Source organism: Sceloporus occidentalis, unplaced genomic scaffold (assembly GCF_023333645.1).
Source record: "Sceloporus occidentalis isolate IW3139 unplaced genomic scaffold, rSceOcc1.0.p SCAF_2, whole genome shotgun sequence".
NCBI lineage: Eukaryota > Metazoa > Chordata > Lepidosauria > Squamata > Phrynosomatidae > Sceloporus > Sceloporus occidentalis.
The window spans coordinates 146,063,008-146,085,223 of record NW_028316982.1 but is presented as its reverse complement, the minus strand read 5'-3'; the positions used below and the strand labels follow the sequence as shown (position 1 = coordinate 146,085,223).

The 22,216-nt window shown below is 42.3% G+C and overlaps 2 protein-coding genes across 2 annotated transcripts; one reads left to right on the top strand and one right to left on the bottom strand.

The window, feature by feature from the left end:
- Positions 1–620: 620 nt before the first annotated feature.
- On the top strand, positions 621–8,999 carry LOC149319119 (glutamine amidotransferase-like class 1 domain-containing protein 3, mitochondrial). The gene is made up of 4 exons (XM_089511138.1): positions 621–763; positions 3,142–3,313; positions 6,320–6,524; positions 8,700–8,999. The coding sequence occupies exons 1-4, from the start codon at positions 653–655 to the stop codon at positions 8,890–8,892; spliced, it is 681 nt and encodes a 226-aa protein (XP_089367264.1). The 5' UTR covers positions 621–652; the 3' UTR covers positions 8,893–8,999.
- A 1,810-nt stretch (positions 9,000–10,809) lies between these two features.
- On the bottom strand, positions 10,810–20,420 carry ACOD1 (aconitate decarboxylase 1). Its single transcript, XM_089508388.1, has 5 exons — positions 20,342–20,420; positions 17,946–18,107; positions 16,286–16,375; positions 15,161–15,366; positions 10,810–11,767 (listed from the first exon to the last, which is right to left on the bottom strand). The coding sequence occupies exons 1-5, from the start codon at positions 20,351–20,353 to the stop codon at positions 10,810–10,812; spliced, it is 1,428 nt and encodes a 475-aa protein (XP_089364514.1). The 5' UTR covers positions 20,354–20,420.
- Between the last annotated feature and the right edge of the window lie 1,796 nt (positions 20,421–22,216).

The following is a 22,216-nucleotide window of genomic DNA, read 5'->3' as shown; positions in this document are numbered from 1 at the left end:
TCCATTTTGATCATGCCTAAAAACATGCATTTATATTAACATTTTTTTTAAAAAAACCTCATTTTTTGCGCGTCCTCCATTTTTATAAAAATGTGTCCTACATTTGAAAATGTTGCCCTACATTTGTCCTACATTTGTCCCAGTTTGGAGGTCCTCACTTATGGCAACCCTATTCCATAGCAAAGAGCCAAAAAAGAGTTAAAGCGGTTTCAAACCGGGTTATTATCTCTCCAGTGTGGATGCAGCCTTTGTGACAAAATATGTAAAATTTAGCCAAGCCCATAGGCCACAGAAAATAAAGCAGTGAATAGTAGAGGGATATATGTTTGGTAGTTATCTGACTAGAAGGAGGTAGTGTTTTGTTTGAATTGATTGTGATGTAAAGAAGTCATGAGCTTGGTGTGTGTAAACTGATTGTAAATTGTCTTTGATTATATGATTTTTTAAAAAGAAATAGGAAAACATGAATAAAAATATTTCTAAAAAACTACAAATCCCATGATTCCCTAGGATGGTGCTGAGGTACTCAAAATGGCGCCCGAGGGCCTCCTTCTGGGCATGCGCAGCGCCTGAGCAAGCGCAAGAGGTGGCGAGCCTGTCTTCTCAGCCAGGGCCAGCAGGGGGCGCGGTGGGTATTGCAGGAAGAGTAGCCATGGGGAAGAAGAGGGTGGCGGTGGTCTTGGCCGGCTGCGGGGTCTTCGACGGGAGCGAGATCCACGAGGCCTCCGCCGTCCTGGTCCACCTCAGCCGCAGCGGAGCGGAGGTCAGGCCCCCGGGCCCCTTGGAGCGACGTCTGGGAAGAGGGGCCCTCCCCTTCCCCAAAGGCCATGCCCTGGAATCCACTTAGAGAGGGACAGTACTGGCCCACATAGGGAATCATTGGGGAACACTTGCCCATAGGGAATCATTGGGGAACCCTTGCCCCATAAGGAATCATTGGGGAATCCTTGCCCCATAAGGAATCATTGGGGAACACTTGCCCCATAAGGAATCATTGGGGAACACTTGCCCATAGGGAATCATTGGGGAATCCTTGCCCCATAAGGAATCATTGGGGAACACTTGCCCCATAAGGAATCATTGGGGAACACTTGCCCATAGGGAATCATTGGGGAATCCTTGCCCCATAAGGAATCATTGGGGAACCCTTGCCCCATAAGGAATCATTGGGGAACACTTGCCCATAGGGAATCACTGGGGAATCCTTGCCCCATAAGATATCATTGGGGAACACTTGCCCATAGGGAATCACTGGGGAATCCTTGCCCCATAAGGAATCATTGGGGAACACTTGCCCATAGGGAATCACTGGGGAATCCTTGCCCCATAAGGAATCATTGGGGAACACTTGCCCATAGGGAATCACTGGGGAATCCTTGCCCCATAAGGAATCATTGGGGAACACTTGCCCATAGGGAATCACTGGGGAATCCTTGCCGCATAAGGAATCATTGGGGAACACTTGCCCATAGGGAATCATTGGGGAATCCTTGCCCCATAAGGAATCATTGGGGAACCCTTCCCCATAGGGAATCACTGGGGAATCCTTGCCCCATAAGGAATCATTGGGGAACCCTTGCCCATAGGGAATCACTGGGGAATCCTTGCCCCATAAGGAATCATTGGGGAACACTTGCCCATAGGGAATCACTGGGGAATCCTTGCCCCATAAGGAATCATTGGGGAACACTTGCCCATAGGGAATCACTGGGGAATCCTTGCCCCATAAGGAATCATTGGGGAACACTTGCCCATAGGGAATCACTGGGGAATCCTTGCCCCATAAGGAATCATTGGGGAACACTTGCCCATAGGGAATCACTGGGGAATCCTTGCCCCATAAGGAATCATTGGGGAACACTTGCCCATAGGGAATCACTGGGGAATCCTTGCCCCATAAGGAATCATTGAGGAACACTTGCCCATAGGGAATCACTGGGGAATCCTTGCCCCATAAGGAATCATTGGGGAATACTTGCCCATAGGGAATCATTGGGGAACACTTGCCCATAGGGAAACACTGGAGAATAGTTGCCCATAAGAAATTGTTGGAGAATTGTTGCCCATAGGGAAACATTGGAGAATACTTGCCCATAGGGAAACACTGAGCAAGTATTCTTAGAGGTTTATCACACTATACTCTTAACGAGCCATGATTCCAGTGTGACTCCTCTAGCTGCCTCCTGTTGCATTCTGGGATTGGCAGTTTTAAGGAGGGTAATCCCAGAATGCAGCAGGAGGCAGCTAGAGGAGTCACACTGGAATCATGGCTTGTTAAGAGTATAGTGTGATAAACATCTTAGTAAGTATTCTCCAATGGCTCTCTATAGGCAAGTGCTCTCCTATTATTCTTTGTGGGCAAGTATTCCCCTGTTATCCTCTTATTCTCTATGGGCAAGTCTGAGAAAGTTAAAGCAGTGTGAAAGTGGATTAATTGTGCTGTGCAGGTGCAGCCTCAGTTGCTTTTAGGCACCCCCAGTTCATGTGTGAACCTCAAATCAAGTGGCATAGTGTGGGTTGAGGGGGTTGTTGTGTTGTTGCTGCAAAGGTCAAGTAACTCCATTTCTGTTTAGGGAGGCCTGCCAAATCCCTGACGAACCTAAGGCAAGCCTTTCATGGCAAGATTTGTCCAGAGAAGGTTTGCCATTGCCTTCCCCTGAAGCTGAGCGTGTTTAACACAAGTTAAATAGCAACATGAACCTTGGACAAGTCACACTCTCTCAACCTCAGAGGTTCACTCCTGAGTTAGCATGAACTAAATGTTATTAAATTTAACATATGCTTTGGAGGGTAACTAGCTTGTCAGCATTGTATGTAACTGTACTACTGTGCTGTAGCCTACTTTAGGAAAAGCAAGTTTGAATTGTGGTATTTCTACTACCAGGTGATCCAAGTCAGTAGAGAGTATTTAAAATAACATAATGCATAAAATTTAAGAGAACATTTGGTTGGATTTTAAAGGTCTTGTCTCACTATATTTTGAGATCTTCATATTTAGGAAGCCTCTTAATCTGGATGCTTGCAATTATTATCTTGCTTTAAAAAATGGTTTACTCAATGCATGAAACTGCAGGAGTGTTTAGTTCCCTGTTCACTATATAATCCACCTGTTTGCCATTTATTTGTTGCTGTTGTTTTCAGGTGAAGATATTTGCACCAAATATTGAGCAAATGCATGTTATTGACCATTTAAAAGGCAGCGAAAGTAAAGAAAAGAGAAATGTTTTAGTGGAAAGTGCCCGGCTTGCAAGAGGGAACATCCAAGATTTGGCTGAATTGAAAGTTGATGAATTTGATGCTGTCATTTTCCCAGGTGGGCCCTTTTACAAGTGATTATTTTAATCTCCATGCACTTCTCTTTGTGTTCCATGACAGTTTTGCTTTTATGGAATAAGAGAGAGGTGTGAAGTGAGCTTTCAGTGTTGCTAGCGCGACAACATCCTCAAATACATAATACCTGAAATCTTGAAATCTCTTTGTAGCACTGCAGAAGTTGAGGGCCCAAAGGATGCATTTACTCTGTAGAAATAATGGAGCTTGACATTTAAGTGCTGTAGCATCATCCGATGGAATCCTGAGATTTGTAGTTTTACAAGGTCTTTATCTTTCTCTGCCAAAGAGTGCTGGTGCCTCACAAAATTAAATATCCCAGGATCCTATAGGATGGAGCTACAGCAGTTAAATTGGGGACAAGCACCATTATTTCTACAGTGTAGATCAGTGATTCCCAAACTCTGGTTTTCCAGATGTTTGGGGCTTTAGCTCCCAGAATCCCAGACCATTGGTCAAGATGGCTGAGGCTTCTGGGGGTTGAAGTAAAAAAACCAGGAGAACCATAGTTTGGGAATCACTGGTGTAGGTTTACCCAAAGCCTTTCAGGCTGAAAGAGAGGTTGGATTGGCCACTTAAGGTGTGTCATCCAGGAGCAGGGAAATGTTTTGGGCCAGACAGCAGATTGTGCCCCCCTCCTACGTGAGCTGATCAGGTGATACTGAAGAAGGTTCTACTGCAAGGTCCTCCCCATACAGTCTGTCCTACTCCCATTGTCCATTTTCTGATCTTTGTGCCAAAGGAAGCATAGAGTTCCTCACTCCTGCTACAACACCTTACCTGTAGCAAACCCCACTGATTTCAGTGGGACTTGCTTATGAGTCTACATGTCTTGGATTACACTCTTGTAAAAATGGGTTGTTAAACTCATCAGGTGATCACTCCTCAAAGTGTTAAGATTCTTGGTAGTCTCTAGGGAGTGTCAGGACAGCAGGGTATAATGTCTTTTGTTGTTCCAAATGATCTGGAGCTGCAACTCCATACAGGAGTGGCATGGGGTGATACAAAAGATAATAACGGAGTCTGGGGCCTGACTGTGTTGCATATGCTTTTGTCTTCTGCCCTATGAGGAAAGACTCAGGGAGTTGGGGGTGTTTAGCCTGGAGAAGAGAAGGTTAAGAGGTGATATGATAGCCCTGTTTAAATACTTGAAGGGATGTCTTACTGAGGAGGGAGCAAGCTTGTTTTCTGCTGCTCCAGAGACTGGGACCCGGAACAGTGGATGCAAGCTACAGCAAAGGAGATTCCACCTGAACATTAGGAGGAACTTCCTGACAGTAAGGGCTGTTCGACAGTGGAAGACACTCCCTCGGAGAGTGGTGGAGTCTCCCTCCTTGGAGGTCTTTAAGCAGAGGCTGAATGGCCATCTGTTGGGGATGCTTTGACTGAGAGTTCCTGCATGGCAGGGGGTTGGACTGAATGGCCCTTGTGGTCTCTTCCAACTCTACGATTCTATTCTATGATTCAGTATTTTTATGTCAGTTGGTTTTAACATCCTCTGCAAAATTGATGGATTTCAAAGGAAATGCTAATGATACACAAAATTCTGTTAGTTATCAGCCAATATAGACTCTAATCGACCAAAGAACTATTAATTACATATTAAAAACAGAATATAATTAAAATATTATTATTATATATTATATACATTACATTAATTATATACATTACATTAGAATATAACAATATAAGAAAGAATTACATTAAAATATAATTCTTTCTTATATTGTTATATACAGTAATTGTAATTCTTTCTTATATTATTACAAAGTCACTCATAAAGAGATATAACATTTTTGGAAAGGTTGAAATGGGGGGAACTTTTTCTGGAGTTCCCCCCCCCCCCCCCAGAAAATAATTGGAAAAATTTGGAAAAGTTTTAAAATGCAGTATTAACTCCTTTTACAGATTGAAAGTCAATTGATTATTTTAGGAGCATAAAATGCATTGTGTAACTTGATTTGGCATACAATTATCATTTTTGATGAATTACACAGTTTGTTCAAATATAATTGCAAATTGAATATGCTTTTGAAATTCTATTTATTTATTTATGCATGCTACAAATGGAGTTAAGGGGAACCTGAACCTCTTCTGTCTTGCCAGTTTTTGAGAAACAGAAAAAACAATAAAAACAGCAGAAACTATCAACATTAGTAAAACAAAACTTGTCTCCTCTGGGCTTCCATAGTGCCAAGCAGACATAATACACTCTTCCCCAAAAAAAGAAACGAGAAAAGGAAAACAAGATGAGAAATGCATAGTCTTGCAGAAAAGACTTCATAGTTTTTAGAAACAATATGATGGTCGTGGGGTAAATAGAGGAACACCTTATCGTAAATATTTTGTTCATCTTTCTAAAAAAAAAAACAAACTCTATCACACATTATTTATCTTTTTTCTGGGCGGGGGAGGTTTTGAAAAAAAAATGGGGGAAATGTCTCTCCCCCCCCCCCCCCCGATGTTTTATCTGTGTGTTTATTCCTGGATCTTCACATCTAAAGTAGTGGTGCCCAGAAAAGACCATCTGAAGATGACAGTAATCAGGCAGGAACATATGGAACAGTTGCCCCTTCAAGTTGTTCAGCTTTTAAACATTTAGGACTTTAAAACTTAGTATCAGTACTTTGAATCAGCTTCAGAAACTGATAAACCATTCAGCTGATACAGTGTTGGTGTGATGAAGCTCATTCTCTTTAGTAAACTAACTTGGAAGATTTCCCCCCCAGGAAAAGTGACATAAGTGCTTAACAACAAAAAATGTTTGCCTCTCCACAACTTTTTCATCATAAATTAGAGGGGCCATGGCCACACATAAAAGGAAAGATCCAGTGTAGTACTCTTCCCCTCTTCCCTTGACCCCACATGGGGTTGAGTATATGGATGGTTCAGTTGGAAACCTTGGTTAAGTAATAGGAGGTGTTGTGTCATGGGGTAAAGGGGACATTTCTTCCCAATATTCAAGTTTCCTTTTTTTTTTCCTTTTAAGGGGGTTTTGGTGTAGCTAAGAACCTGTGTTCCTGGGCTGTGAAAGGAAAGGACTGCACTGTCAATGAACTTGTAAAGTCCACCCTTGAGGCTTTCCACAGTGCAAAGAAACCTATTGGTCTGTGCTGTATCTCCCCTGTGCTGGCAGCAAAAGTCTTCCCAGGCTGTGAAGTCACTGTTGGCCACAATAAAAATGTCGATGGAAGGTAAGAAAACAGCTGGCAGTTTGGAATATCGTCTTTCTGCATGTGGGGACATGGCTGCTGATCTCCTCTTTCATGCTCTAGCTGTTATCACTGGAATCTCTAATAAATTGCACTGCATTCTTGTAAATCAGTTTTACCCTAATCTGTGCTATCCAAATGTTTTGCACTCTAGCTTCTATCATTCTGAGCTGAAATGGCTGATAATGAGGGATCATAGGAACTGAGCTTCCCAAAACATCTGGAAGTCCACCAGATTGGGGAAGACTTGTATAAACATTTTCGTAAGAATGAGCCCCACGCACCTCAAACCTACTCTAGAGGAGGTGTATGTAGGATTATTCTATTAGGGGACCAGCCATAGGAAGCATTCCACAGTGTATACATGACAGAGCTGCAGCCAGGGACTCATTCCCTGTCAAGAGTGCCTGGAAGTGCTAGCTAGTATGGATTGCCTCTCCAGACTTACCCTACAGTTTGTTTGTTTGTTTGTATCATTTCATTTCATTTATATCCCACCTTTCCCCCTGGAGGGACCCAAGGCGGTTCACAGATAAAACCTTTAAAATTGTTGTAGAATTAAAACCATATAAAATTGCATAAAATATACACAAGTTAAAAACAGACTAAAACCCCACCTGTTCCATAAAACCACACTGCTATGCATTATGTACAGAAAGCCTGCAGACATAAAAGTATTTTTATTTCCCGGTGAAAGGCCAGCAGGAAGGGGGCCAGCCTAGCCTCCTGCAGAAGGGCATTCCAGAGAGTGGGAGCAGCCACTGAGAAGGCTCTGTCTCGTGTCCTCACCAGGCGAGCCTGTGATATTTTTTTCCATTAAATACAACATTTTCTTAATATTTATGCTCATCTTCTCATTTGACATAAAGTATATTTTCACCATATATCAGCAGTGGGGAGAGAAGACATAAGAAGCAACATAAGCCTGGCAAGTGGTTATATCGAGCCTGTGATTTTGATGGAACTGAGAGAAAGCCTTCTTCTGCAGATCTTAGGGCTCTTGCAGCTTCATATGGGTAGATACAGGGCCTGAACAGCCAGGCCAAAATAAAGCTGCTTCGGGTCACTCTGGAGGTATCCTGTTTAAATGCTGCATGCGTCCTAAGAGACCAGAAGCTGCACCAAAGCTGAGCTCCAGTCTTTAGGATTGGAGCATAGCTTTGGTGCAGTTTCTGGCCTCTTAGGACACATGCAGCATTTAAACAGCATACCTCCATAGTGACGTGAAGCAGCTTTATTTTGGCCTGTCTGTTTGGGCCTAGTCTCTCAAATAGTCTGGACCCAAGCTGTGTTCAAACCCTTAGGCTCCTGTCATTCACTTTGGGCCTTTTCCCCTAACATCCCCCCCAGATCAGATCCAACCAGTGAATATGTTGTTCAATGGGTTCACTGTGGTAAGTGTGACCAGATTCTACCAAAACTTAACAGGAACAGTCAGGCAATTTATAGAAAAGAATAAAAAAGTAGAATTTTATTAATAAACAATTAGATCAAACATTAAACCCTGAACTATTTTAAACCTTGTTCAGATCTTCGCTCAGGCTGACTATCCTATCTCTTTTACAGTACTTCCTTATCTGTATACCATCATTTCCCCCTCTGCCTTCTCAGAGACAATCTTGAGTTTTGCATCCTTTCTCCCCTGTAGGCCAGTCCTCATAGCATTCCCAAGCATGCTCATCAACCAGGCATGCTCAGCTCCTCCTTTCACACTGGCAGATATACACTTTTTCTTGGCAAGTTTCTTCAAGGTTTTTTGCCGTTGCCTTCCCCTGAGGCTGAGAGAGTGAGACTTGCTCAAGGTCACTCACTGGGTTTACCTGGTCGAGCCAGTATTTGAATCCTTTTCACCAGTCATAGTCCGACGCTCAAACCACTATGCCACGCTGGCTGTCTCTGTTATGCTGTGGAAATGAGGAAATATAAATTGGAGGCTTTAAAGCTTGTTGCTAGGTGCAATGAAAATGGGTCATTCATGACTGGAAATCGGTTTTAACCCCTCCCTTAATACTAGTCTGTCTCTAGGTGTTGTTAACTGCAGCTCATATCATCTGCCACTTGCCTATGCTGAAAAGGACTGATGAGAATTGCTATCCCACAAAGTGCCTGGCTAAAACTTTGGGGAAGGGAAGCCCACTTCTCCTTTCTTTCTTGCAGATTTCCTGATTCGGACACAGCGGCTGCAATAGAAGAACTTGGATGCAAGCACATTTGTAAAGATGTGAGTGAAGCCCATGTTGATTCTGCTAACAAGATAGTCACCACTTGTGCGTTCATGTGCAAGGCCCCCTTGCATGAGATTTTTGATGGGGTTGGAACCATGGTTGCTGAAGTTCTGAAAATTGCATGAGTGGGGACAACTAGACTAAGGTAGCACTTGGTGGCTGCTGGTAATTATGTTTAACAAATGGAACTTAGGATGATCAGTGTAATTAATAAAAAAACATTTTAACAACAGCCCTAAACATTGTTTTGTGGTTTTTAAATTATTTTAATCTTTTATTAGGTTAGGTTTGTTTGTTTCTTCTCCTAGTCATGAAATACATCATGAACTTTATTTCTACTTGCACTGAGGTGGACAATTGTCTTGTTATTGTTGTATGCCTTCAAGTCGTTTCCAACTTATAGCAACTCTAAGGCAAGCCTGTCATGGGGTTTTCTTAGCAAGTTTCTTCAGAGCAGGTTTGCCATTGCCATCCCCGAGGGTGAGGGAATGTGACTTTTTGAAGGTCAGCCATTGGGTTTCCATGACTGAGCTGGGATTTGAATCCTGGTCTCCCAGTGGCCTAGTCCAGTGCTCAAACCATTACACCGCACTGCCCTTTAAGTATCATCCTACAGATGCAGGATTTATATATAGGTGGATCTACAGTACAGTATAGTCTTCCTAGGCTAGGGATTATTGAACTGCATGAGTCCCACCGTCTCCCAAGATATTATTACCTCTGCATCAGCAAACAGTATTACCAAGTTTCAGCCACTTATATTTACATGTCCAGTAGCAACTTTGTTGGCCATACAGCAAAATATAACAAAATCCACAAAGCAGCAATACCTTTATTGGGACAAATAAAAAAGCACAAAATATGTGATGCAGGCTTTCAAAGCTCCACTGGCTTTCTTCATCAGGCAAAGGTGTTAAAAATCATACAGAAGAAAGGAAATGACAATGTTAGAGCTACAGGCATATATTTTGTTTTAGGTTGTTCATCTGTTGTCAGTTAAGATGCTCCAGAGGGATCATTAGTGTAGGCAGAGGCCACTCCCCATTTTTGGCCATGTGGGACTGGGAAACAAGTATATCCAGGTAATCAAATTTCAGCTCTATTAGCAACAGAAAAGTAATTCCCCTTGAGATTCAAGCTGTCCCTGCCTTGTGGAGGCTACCGGCCCCTTTTGTAGGTAGAGAATATTGATTTTACAAGGCTCTCCCTCCACCCCTAAAAGAAAAAAACTACAGATCTTTGGCACTGGGTAATTCTTGTTGTAGCCAGTATGACATATCTGGACAAAAAACCAAAGCCCTATGCCTTTTCGGGCAAAATAGCTCGTTCCTAACATTTTTCTTATTTGGCATGATTCCATTCACCTTCCTAGTCCTCTAGGGGCCACTTGTGCAGTGCACTGCAATCTCATCCCCAATGACTGGAGACTCTTGATGTATGCCTAGCTACAGAGATATCAGGAAACTAAACCAAATGACTCAAGTATACACTTCTAAGGGGTACAAACTTGCTTTTAAAAAAATAAAAAGAAGAGATTCCCCAGCTGTTGGACTTGGGGTTTCCTGTAGCTTTCACATGTTTGTGCAGAAAGTTGGATTGTGCACACTGCGTTGAATCAATCCTGGTCAGAGCTTAGAAATATTACTTTTTGGACAACAACCCATATTTTGAACCAAAAGTGGTGTGTGGAAGGGGCCACCTGAAGAATATATACCTCTGCAAATGCAAGTGTCATTGTGCTCTGAAGAGCTGGTCTTGCTATGCTAAAGCACTGGGGCTGTTTATCTCGACCTCCATTTTGATAGAGGATTTTCTTCCAATAACATTCACTATCCCTCCCTCCCTCCTATATATACATGCAGTGTCCATTTGTTTTTAGCTCTTAGTTATAGGATCTGCACATAAAATACATTATGTGTCATACAGATTTTGGATTCACTTTGCAGAAGTTCACCTGGTCCAAACAAAGAGGTTTTTGAGAATACTAGTCACATTCTTAAACATTCAAGGACATCTAAATATTTCCAGAACAAAGCATGATCTTAAAAGCCTCTTTCAGAGCAGGTAAGTTTAGGCTGACCTTTTGTTGACTCTTGGAGAAGTGAGGTCAACACCCTGCAATCTTCTAGTTTTTCTAAATGATCAACTGTTTCAATTATGCTTTCAGCACCTTCCAGTGAAAGAACAGAGGTGACATTGGCATGGAATTTTTTCACTAGGTCCACCCTGCTCAGTGGCTTCCTCCAGTGCCCATAGAAGGTGTCACAACGCTCTGACAAGGTGTATCCATCCTGGAGGGTGATGACAACTTCACAGTAAAGGGTATTGAAACTGGGATGGTTGTTGGGAGAATGCTCTAGGTGTGTCTTGCTGAGTAGCTCATTTAGTTCTCGGCGGGAGATGTTCTCCTCCTTGAATGACTCAATGGAGATGCATCCATCTAGCAGTGCAGAGCATGCAGCGAATTGGAAAGAATGCCTAGCTTCATGTTCAGAGGAAGGGAAAGGCCTATTAACGTATTGCATATCTGGGACTTTAAGCACGATTGTCTTGATTAGACTACTGGGAAGGGACTCTCCGTTCTTTGCGAGGTGCCTCCTTACTGCTAGGGCTGCCTCTGCCATCCAGTGTGTCCCCAGGTGTGCTGGGAAGCTCTTGATTGCAACGTCTTGTTGATCCAGCAGCCAAGAATAGGATGGCAAGCTTGGCAGAGTCTGAGGCAAGTAGTCTGTGTAGAAGGCCCCAAAGCCTGACTCTAGATCCAGGATCAGTTTGTTTCCCTGGAGACCCAAGGATGCTAAGGTGGCTGCTTCCAAGCCATGCCGGCTTGCATTGCCCATATGGAGAGGTTTCGTTTGGGTGGCTGCGTTGGCCAATGGGGCACCAGCATAAGAGGCAGCAATAGCTAAGGCTTCCTTACATTTAAACTGATCAAGACCCAGGAGTTTAGCGGTGGCTGCAGCACTTCCCATGGTGCCAAGTATGGATGGTGGGTGAAACCTGTGAAAGGACCGAAACAGCTTTAGTTGCCGTGTAACTCATGTTACACTGTTGAAACCACTGATTTCCCCATAAAGCAACACATGATTCCTTATATTTCCATGTATAGTTGCTTGTCTCCTGTTACCAACGTTTCTTTCTTCACAATATCCACCTGAAGTGCAAGTGAAAGAATTGGACCATCCTCTCTGTCCCAATAGCTTTCCCACTAACCTGACCCCAGATAATTCTTGGTGTCCCTGTGATAAAAAGATAACTTGTCTGTTACAATAATGTTTTGGTAATATTTGGCAATGCCATTGAAATACAGGAGAAGATACATAAACAAATTAATGTAACTAAAGCAGTTTTGGGTAGTGTGTCTGTGTGTGTGTGTGTGTGAGAGAGAGAGAGAGAGAGAGAGAGAGAGAGAGAGAGAGAGAGAGAGAGAGAGAGAGAGAATAAAGCTAGCGTCAGTTAATCAAAATGGGTGTTAGGATGCCTCTATAATTGGGGTGTAACTAAGGCATGAACCACTGTGGCTAGATCTGCTCTCCCAAAAAGAGGTGCAGCTTGCACACGAGCCAAAGCTGGGCAAAGGTGCTCTTGGACACTTTCCAGGAGCAGCATTGGGTCCAAGAGCACCCTGAAGGAACAAAGCTAATCTTTCAGAGGGAGATCATCCAGAACAGGCTGCAATCCCAAACCAAGGTTAGTTTTGCTACTCTCTTGTCTGGATTAAACTTCAGTCTATTCACCTGCATCCGGACAATGATTCAGTGCTACCACAGGCTCCTTGACATCAGGTGTAAAAGAGAGAAAATGCAGGGTAATGTCAGCATACTGATAATAGCTAACTCCAAAGGTCTGGGTGACCTCTCCCAGCAGCTTCATGTAGAAATTAAAAAGCATAGTGTATTGACCCACATGGAACACCACAGACAGATGGCCTAAAGGTTGAACAACAGTCTCCCAGCACCACCCTGTGGGAATGTTACACCAAGAAAGACTAGAACTACTAGAAAGCATTGCTTCCAAGTCCCATATCAGCCAAACAATCCAGAAAGAAACCATGGATGATGATATCAAATGCCACTGAAAGATCCAGGAGGATCAACAAGGACACAATGCCCCCTGTCCAACTCCCTGTGTTGGTCATCCACTAAGGTGATCAAGGCTATTTCCCACAGTCAGGCCTGACCGCAGATTGGAATGAGTCCAGGTATTCCGTTTCAACCAAGAATGTCTGGACTTGTGCTGATACCACTCTCTTTAGGATCTTACTTAGAAAGGGGAGACTAAAGACTGGCCAATAGTTACCTAGAGAGGTGGGATCCAATGAAGACTTTTTCAACAAAGCTTTTATAGTTGCTTCTTTGAGAGAGACTGGAACATAATCCTTTTCCAACAAAAGATTTACAACCTTCACAACCCAAGTGGCCAGTCCTCCTCTGGCAGCTTTAATTGGCCATTGGGTCTAACATACAAGTAGTAGCCTCACTTTCCCAAGCACTTGTCCACATCATCATGTTGAACTGTGGTGAGACCTCTTCTGAAAAAGTCTTCCCTGGATCATACTATATTAAATAACTATAGTGTGCCCACACCAAATGCTGGTGCGCTATACGTGGCTTTACGCTTATGTGGAAGGTTAAGCCACTTGGAATATAATGGCACACGCACCACAGCGCACATGGGAATGCTTCCCCGTTAAAACAAATGGGGTTTGAGCATACATGTTTTTCCCCATACGCGCAGGGGCATCTGAAACGGATCCCCCATGTATGGGGAGAGCCCACTGTATAGGCCAGTCTCGAACCTTTCATTTTTGGGCAAGGTACTGGAGAGTGTGGTGGCTTCTAAACTCCAGGAGTTCCTGGATGAAACGGATTATCTAAATCCATGTCAGTCTCATTTCAGGCTTGGTTATGAGAAAGAGACTGCTTTGGTCACCTTGATAGATGACATATGTAGGGAACTGGATAGGGGGAGTGTGTCCCTGTTGGTTCTAGTGGACCTTTCAGCTCCTTTTGATGCCATCAACCATGGTATCTTTCTGAGTTGCCCCTCTGGGATGGGGCTTGGAGGTACAGTTCTTCAGTGCCCCAATTTGTTCTTGGAGAGGAGTTCTCAGAAGGTGGTGCTGGGGGATTCCAGTTTGATTCCTTGGCCATCGGCCAATGGGGTCCCTCAGCGTTCAGCCTTGTCCCCTATGCTTTTCAACATCTACATGAAACTGCTAGGCGAAGTTGTCCAGAGTTTTGGGTGAGGTGTCACCTATATGCTGATGACACTCAGCTCTAGCACCTCTTACCATCTAATCCAATGGAAGCTGTTTCTGTACTAAACCAGTACCTGACAGCTGTAATGAGGTTACACTCCCCCTGAAAACTCAATTTCATCATTTGGGGGTATGTCCGGATTCAGTGCTGAGCCTGGAGGCCAAGGTTTCGATGGTAACCAGGAGTGCGTTTGCACAGTTAAAGCTAGCGTGCCAACTGCACCCATTCCTGGAGAAGTTGCATCTGGCCATGGTGATGTTCTGTCCCACCACCACCTTAGGCTCATTTGGTGGGAAAAAGAGAGGGCCTTCTTGGTGGCTGCTCCCAGACTTTGAAACTCCATTTCTAGAGATGCCAGGACAGGCCTGTCCTTGTTCTCCTTCCACTGACAGATACAAACACTTTTGTGCCATCAGGCTTTTTCAAACTGATAAGGGTTGGGCTTTAAAAGCATTTTAGATTTTAAGGTTTGTATAGAGCTTTTAACATATTTTAGAATTTAAAGCATAGCTGTTTTAATTGTTGAAATGGTTTAATTGTTTTTACAATTTATATTTATATAAATATATAAATATAAATATATTTATATTTATACATTTTATTGCTTTCGTATAGTTTTTAAATTGTATTGTTTTAAACTTCCTGTTCACTGCCTTGAATTCCTGTAGTGGGAGAAAGGCAGGATAAAAGTAAATATAATAATAATAATAATAATAATAATAATACGTGAAACTCATCCATCAAAACTGGACAAGTACTTGTCTCAGTCAGAACGAATCTGACCTTTATCTACCTGGAACAGCGGTGCTGGATGAGATTTAGCTGATGTGACAGAGGCAGTAGAGAATTGTTTCTTTGCTGCCTTCACTGCTGCAAAACATGCTCTAAAATGAGCTATAACTCATACTTAGTCAGGTTCATCATTCTAGTTGTCTATACAAGTGTTTCATTGCCCTGAGCTCAGAAAACCGAGATATGCCTGGGAGAAATTTGTCAAGTGAAACACAAGTTGCATCCCAAACCTTTCAAAGTCCAAAGGTCCATCTATGCTTTGTCTCAGTGAACACCTTTTATAAGAACTACACTGTACTCGGCTTCACTCTACTATACTGAAGTTATATACTTAACATACCTTTTTGGAACATTGCTGGCCTCCTTGGAAAAATGCATCAGTCTACCTTGTACTTCAATGCCTATGTTGAAAGCCAAAAGCAGGTCCCGACCAGAAATCCTTTGCTTTTCAGACACAGCTTCAGAGACAGCAAGGAGAGCCGGCAACACAGCTCCAGAGGGGTGTGTGGTTGGATGCCAAGTGTCATCAAAATCCATGGAGTGAGTCTTTTGAAAGAAGGAAAGATATCCTAATTTTAAATCAAAGATTTGTATATATTATAAAAATAAAAATGCTGATCTCAAGACTTCCTATTAAAATATTGCTGTTGTGGACTTTCAAGTCATTTCTGACTTAATGCTACCCTGTTTTCTTGGCAAGATTTGTTCAGAGGGGGTTTACCTTTGGCATCCTCTGAGGATGAGAGAGTATAACTTGTGAATGGTTACCCAGTAGATTTCCATGGATGAGTGGAGATTTGAAACCTTGTCTCCCTGTGTCTTAGTCCAAAGTTCAAACCACTACACTGCTGGCTCAATATTTTAACACTAATGTAGAAATAGCAACCGGCTGCAGACTGGTGATTGGTTCACTTGCCCAAGACATCATTGTATGTGACAGGACCTTTTATTAAAGTGGAAGAATAGTGCTCAAACTACATGAAAGATTGGAAATATTACCTTTCTTTCTTTCTTTCTTTCTTTCTTTCTTTCTTTCTTTTTTGGGGGGGAGTGTAGCACCCAGTATCCTCAAGCCATCATGGTGGCATATGGATTCTAGATTGTGGTCAAAAAAAGTATTTTTCCCATAGGTTCTGGGCTACATAACACTAGAAACTACATTGCTATCTCATGAGCAACAATAACATGGATTTTTCTTTGATCTGAAAAAGACAGATGTGCAGAAAAGAGAAATTGCAAGAATATAGCATGTAAAATGCCTCATAGGATGCAAGTAAGGTTGCAATGCAGCACTTACTTGGGAGTAAGTTCTATGAATTCATGGAAATTCTTTCTGAATCAACATGAATAGGATTGCACTGTATGTCAAGCACAGTGGTTTCTCACTAAACGCCCAGTCTAACAGTACACTGAAATAGCCTGCAAAGCATGCACCATCTAGAAGTGTGTTTGTAGCATTCCTTACCGCCACTCCATTCACAAAAGCTGCATACAGGGCAGGAAGCTTGAGATCTGAGTGACCCCAGACAGAACTGGACGTATCAGAGCTGTAGATCTGAAATCACAGGACACAGTTTAATATACAGTTCAGGCACAAGGCACATAAAGACATGTCATTTTAAGTTCAGTATTTTGCAGGACGAACACCCCAATTCATACCACTGAAATAAAGCTAGTTTTTGCCTCAATGTATTACACAGAAACCACTTGAAGAAAGAAGGGTGTTCTGAAAATACAGAATTTGCATTCCTCACAAATACCGCTACAATCATGGACATTTGTATTCCTTGCAATACACAAAATTCTCATAGGGTCAGTAAACACCTCAGATTAAGGCATGCAGGAAGCTTTTTAAAAAAAATAAAAAATCAGCCTGGATCAAAGATAAGGGAGACTTCCTGCCTAAATTACAGGAGAAGTGAGAGTACTAACAGCCTGTGCCTGGTTTGTTCTTACTCACTGTCGGACATTACCGCTGCAATACCATGAGGAAGCTCAGGTTCACACTGCATCTGACAAATCTGCAGAGAGCTCTCTTGTAGCCTTGAATTTAGAATAGCAGAAATTGCTTTTTGCAAAGTTAGACTGTTGGTGCCTCAGCCCACTGTTTTTTACTCTAGCGCTACTTAAAGTCGTGACGGTCCTCATGGAAGAAACTATGCAAATATGAGCATAATGTGGCACAAACATGAGACTGATCCCTGGCATTTTGCGGGGTGGGAATGCTGGTCCACCCCATCCAATGGTTTGAAAAGCAGTGGTTTATGCTGAAAAGTGGCAGCTCTCCAGAGTCTCATGGGGCATCTATATTGTAGAAATAATGCTGTTTGACAACACTTTAAGTGTATGGAATCCTGAGTTTTATAAGGTCTTTAGCTTTCTCTGCCAAAGAGTGCTGGTGCTCAAAAAACCCCAAATCCCAGGATTGTGTAGGATGGAGCTATGACAGTTAAAGCAGTGTCAAACTGCATTATTTCTACAGTGTAGATGAAACCGTAGTCAGGAGAGGTTTCTCACCTCACTTCAATGGAGATGCCAAGGACTGGCCCTGGAACTTTTGCATGTACTCTATTCCTTTCTTCTCAAGTCCATGAACATATGCCATGAAATATACGATGTCACAGTCTGTTTGTAAGTGCAGATGGACAGTAAAATTTCTGCTGGTGTTGGGGCCAGTGCTCTATGCTACACATACTTTCTAGCAATACACACACACACACACACAGAGAGAGAGAGAGAGAGAGAGAGAGAGAGAGAGAGAGAGTATAGCCACCTTGGGTCCCATCCTGGGAAAAAGGTGGCATAATAAATAAGTAAATAAATAAATAAATAAATAAATAAATTAGAATACATTATGCAATGTCATAGTATTTATAGATAAAAATTATTGCAACATTATTAAAAACAATTCATGTAAAATTACCTTGAGGTTATGTGTATAAGATGTATATGAAACATTAATGAAATTCATGTTTAGACTTGGGTCCCACCTCCAAGATATCACATTCCAAAATATGAAAAAATCCCAAACACTTCTGGTCCCAAGCATTTTAGATAAGAGAAACTCAATCTGTACTTGCTTTTAAGAATAATTGTTCACATTACGGATATTGTGAGAATCATACCTTACTGTATTGTATCATTTTCTGAAAAACATCCGTCCTGGTGCCCAGCAACCCAACTCCTAGGGTGTCCAGAATCATCCGTTTGCTCCTCTGGACCACCACATCTGTCAGGTAGCTTGGTTTCAACCCATGGATTATGTTAGCAAAATTTCCAGTAATATTCTAACAAACAAACAAACAAACAATCTTTCTTAGTTATCAATGTTTAGTATTCTCAGTGTCACTCCTGTCCCCATAGCTGCTATTTTCTAAACTCCTTCCACAGATCTGAATTGGGTAAATGTTTTGTTTTGTTTTAGGACTATAGCTCTAAAAAGCTGCCTGGATGATTCAGATGGTCCAAAGAAGGAACACTTCCAAACTCTGTTGGAGAGCCATAGTACAAGCAGTTTCATATACATCTGCCACCACTGTTCAGTGTTCAACAATTTGGGCTGGAAACAGTGGCCTAAATACACCGCATCCATTAGATATATCTACTACAGTAATAGATTGAATGGGTGTCCTCTGATTGACATTTAACCAACAGGGTGGCATTAGTATAAGCATAACCATTGCTCTAGGTGTCTTCTACAGTCCCAAAATCTGCAAAATAAGTTTGGCCACAAAGAGAAGAGAATGTATAGACCAGGCTTGCACAGCAAGTGACTGACCAACATATCTAATCCCAAGTCTATTTTTCAAATCCAATTGCTAGCCTGGCCCCAACAAACATAGGGGAAGGCTATCCAGTTCCTAGTAGATTTCATCCATAGAGCTGGACTGCATTTTCCTTGCCAGCTTTCTACTTATGCAAACCTTCTCTACACAAAAACAAAATGCTTCAAAAGATCACAAGTGCAAATCATATTAAACAAATCAATGTACTTGCAAACAGACGGCTATAGAGAGAAAATGTTTTCTTTCTATAATTATGTTTTTGCAATTAAATTGATTTATGTTATAAGCTTTGCAGTTGTGTGCTTTTTAAGTATTTCAGTTTGGTTGGGTTTGGTTTGATCTGACTGCTACCTCTTTGTGTTATTTGGGTTAGACCTTTTCCACACCACGGGAACAAATACTTGCAATAAGCCACCTGCAGTTCCCTTAAAAGCTCTGTCCAAATACATTAAATTTTCCACGTTGTCTTGTTCTTTGGAATATAAGAAGCTGCCTCATATTCATGCAAATTCCTTGTCCTAAGGACCCTTTCCTTAGACTGCTTCCACATTTAAGAGGCAACAGTTTGGGGGCAACAAGAAAAGGCACCAGATAATGATTTAATGTGTTATATTATATATATTTATTGCCAGGAAGCCAAAATACTACCAATAATAATAACAACAACAACAACAATAACAACTTTGCAGGATTTAGGGAGAGCTTAGAAATGTTACTCTTTGGATTTTAGTTCCCACAGTACTGGGAGTAGTAGTCCAAAAAGTAAGAATACCCATTTCTGAATTCAGGTACTCTGCCTCTTCACTTGGTTGGGTGAGTGGCACCATTTGTTGCACTACCCTAGGCAACAAAATCTCTTGGGCTGGTCTTATGCCTAGCCCAGTATCTTCTGTGCTCTGGCAGTGCCTCACCTGCAGGTTCTCAGACTAAATCCTTTCCTAGCACTTGTTACCTGATCCCTTCAATCCCAGCAGATACACAATGCCCTGGTTTTGCATGTGGAAATACTGTACAGCTGGCCATTCAACACCACCCAGATTTGTCGTTTAGCTGCTGCAGCACACATCCCTCCCTGCAGCTATTCTGTGGTTTTGTGGAGAGTGGGCTGAGGGATTGGAGAAGTGTCTGACTGTGTCCCTGTAGTCAGACACAGACTGATTACATTGTCCATCAAGATCCATTGGGATCTCCTGGAAGTCTTAATAGATTAGGTAGTGTAGCCACAAGGTTGTGAGTTCGATCCCAGGGGCTCCAAGGTTGACTCAGCCTTCCATCTTATTGTAACTTGGTAAAATGAGTACCCATCTTGTTGGGAGCAATTAGCTTACAGACTGTAAACTGCTTAGAGAGTGCTGGGTTCACTGATATAGAAATGTACATGCTATTGCTATTCCTAATTATCTGCATCTGGAGCATAGCCAGATGTTTCTTCAATCCTCCATCCCCATTATCCATGGAGAGGCTTCAGTGAATCCAGGGAGATCCATTTGATCATTGCAGAGGATGGAAGAGAATACTAACCTCAGCAGTGGTCCCTCAAAAAGGCATACACAGGCATAAAGTGGATATATGCCTGCATATGCTACTAATAGGATGCCAGCAAATTTTATCACGCTGGTATGTGAAAGTGCCCTGGCCTGATCTTCCTCTTTCTCCAGCTGTTTGATTCGGCAAGGATTTTAGAGCCTCCACATACCCTGCTTCTCCCTCTAGAGAGTAATAAATGAAAAGAATACCTTTGCCCACATCCTGCAGTGAGTGGCACTTTCTTTTTGATTCTCAAATCAGGTCCCAGGAGCAACCTTGGAAGTGATCAGCTTTCCTGAGAAAGGCAAAAGGCCCCCTTCCTTTTTATATGATGGGAAGAACTGCTGTGTGGAGTGTGAGTTCCCATCTTGGCCCTGCCTCTGCCCAGAAGTTTCCCCTTTTCAACATTTCCAACTTTCCCCTGACTAAGTTCACACTGGCTGAAGACTACCGTGGATCCTGAATTGCAGCAGTGTGTGAGTCAAATTTATGTCATGTACAAAAAAGACAGAAAGCATTTCAGATTTTCAAGTAGAGGCAAAACACAAACAGAGCTGGGGAGCTAGTAATCCTCAGGCTATACTCCTCAAGGGTTATTCACATTGTGAAAATAATCCAGGATGAATCCGAGTTAAATCTCCATTGTTCACACACATCCCAAATGCACCTGATTAAGTTTTGGAGGGAGGTCTGCCAACCCCCCCCCCCCACTTAATCTGGGGAAGGAGTGATGTTTTCTCAACCACATGGACTGTTGATGATGCAAATACCTTTGAAACCCATTAAAGGCTTGATGAGTTTTAACCTGAGTCTATTCGGGTCTATTCACATCATTGTTCACACAACTAATGATACAAATCATTCGTAAAAACTCAGGAAAAAGACCAATATTGATTATCCTGGGGTAAGTAGGATTTTTGGCAACCCCCCCCCCCTTCCAACATAATAGTGTGTATTCAGGATGCATGTGAACAACAAAGATTCATCCTGAATGCATCCTGGTTTATTTTCATCACCCCATAAAAAGGAGTTCTACATGTTCATATGCATCCCAGAGTTGAGGTTGATGTGGTTCCATAGTGTGAATAACTCGGAATGTGTGGGTAAGATGATTCATATTGTAGTGGTAAAAAATCAGTGTGTGAATTACCCCTCAGATAGAGCACACCAATCCTGCCTCGATCCACTTGGGAGAGGTGGGAAAATATAAATAAATTTTATTATTATTTATTATTAATGTCCTGTGTAAGGACTTCCATGTACTGCAAATACACTGGGCCTTTGTTATCCACTGGGGTTGGTTCCAGGATCCCCAAAATGTATGGATGCTCAAGTTCCATGGTAAACAATGGCATAGTAAAATGGTGTGTCTTATATAAAATAGCAAAATCAAAGTTTGCATTTTGGAATATATATATATATATATATATATATATATTCAAACCATGGATAAAGAATCTGTGAATATGGCGGGCCAACTGTAACTCAAGGCTCCTGTATAGGGTTCTCAAATCTCAGACCCTTCTTCTCTGGTCTTCATAACAAGGAAGAAGAAATGTGTATATTTCCCATTGAAATTTGTATGGCATACTTCACACAACTATGGTTGATGCTTAATGTCTCATGCTTTATAACACCACCAGGGGCTGCCCTTTGTCATATTGCCCTTTGTCATATTGCCCTGTGATATCACAGTGGCTCATCCCTAGGTTTCAGATTTTGGCCCTGAAGTTCAAGACATGGGATAATCCTGACCTGGCAACCCTACTCCTTTATTAAGCCCAAGGGACTCAAAGCTCAGAGGAGGTTTATAAGTTACTCTTGTATTCCATCCATCCTCCAATGAACCCATGGCTCTCCTTCTTTATCATATCTTTCTTCTCACAACAATCGTGTCAGGTAGTCCAGGCGGAGGAGGAGTGAGTAGACCCCATTAGTCTCTGTGATTAACACAATAGTGTGATGCAGTGCTTGTTTGCACCGTACCACTTCACTCCTTTGCTGGGGTTGCATATTAAAATTACAGTTTGTCCCCCCTTCCCACCATTTAATGTGCACGTGAAGTTCTAGCCAAGCTTGTGTCT

Coding starts and splice junctions, on each gene's coding strand:
- LOC149319119 (XM_089511138.1), top strand. CDS start 653: ATGGGGAAGAAGAGGGTGGCGGTGGTCTTGGCCGGCTGCGGGGTCTTC. Junction 764..3,141: donor TCAGCCGCAGCGGAGCGGAG/GTCAGGCCCCCG, acceptor TGTTGTTTTCAG/GTGAAGATATTTGCACCAAA. Junction 3,314..6,319: donor TGATGCTGTCATTTTCCCAG/GTGGGCCCTTTT, acceptor TTTCCTTTTAAG/GGGGTTTTGGTGTAGCTAAG.
- ACOD1 (XM_089508388.1), bottom strand. Junction 16,376..17,945: donor AAATGATACAATACAGTAAG/GTATGATTCTCA, acceptor CTGTGATTTCAG/ATCTACAGCTCTGATACGTC. Junction 11,768..15,160: donor GCCAGCAATGTTCCAAAAAG/GTATGTTAAGTA, acceptor GTCCTTTCACAG/GTTTCACCCACCATCCATAC.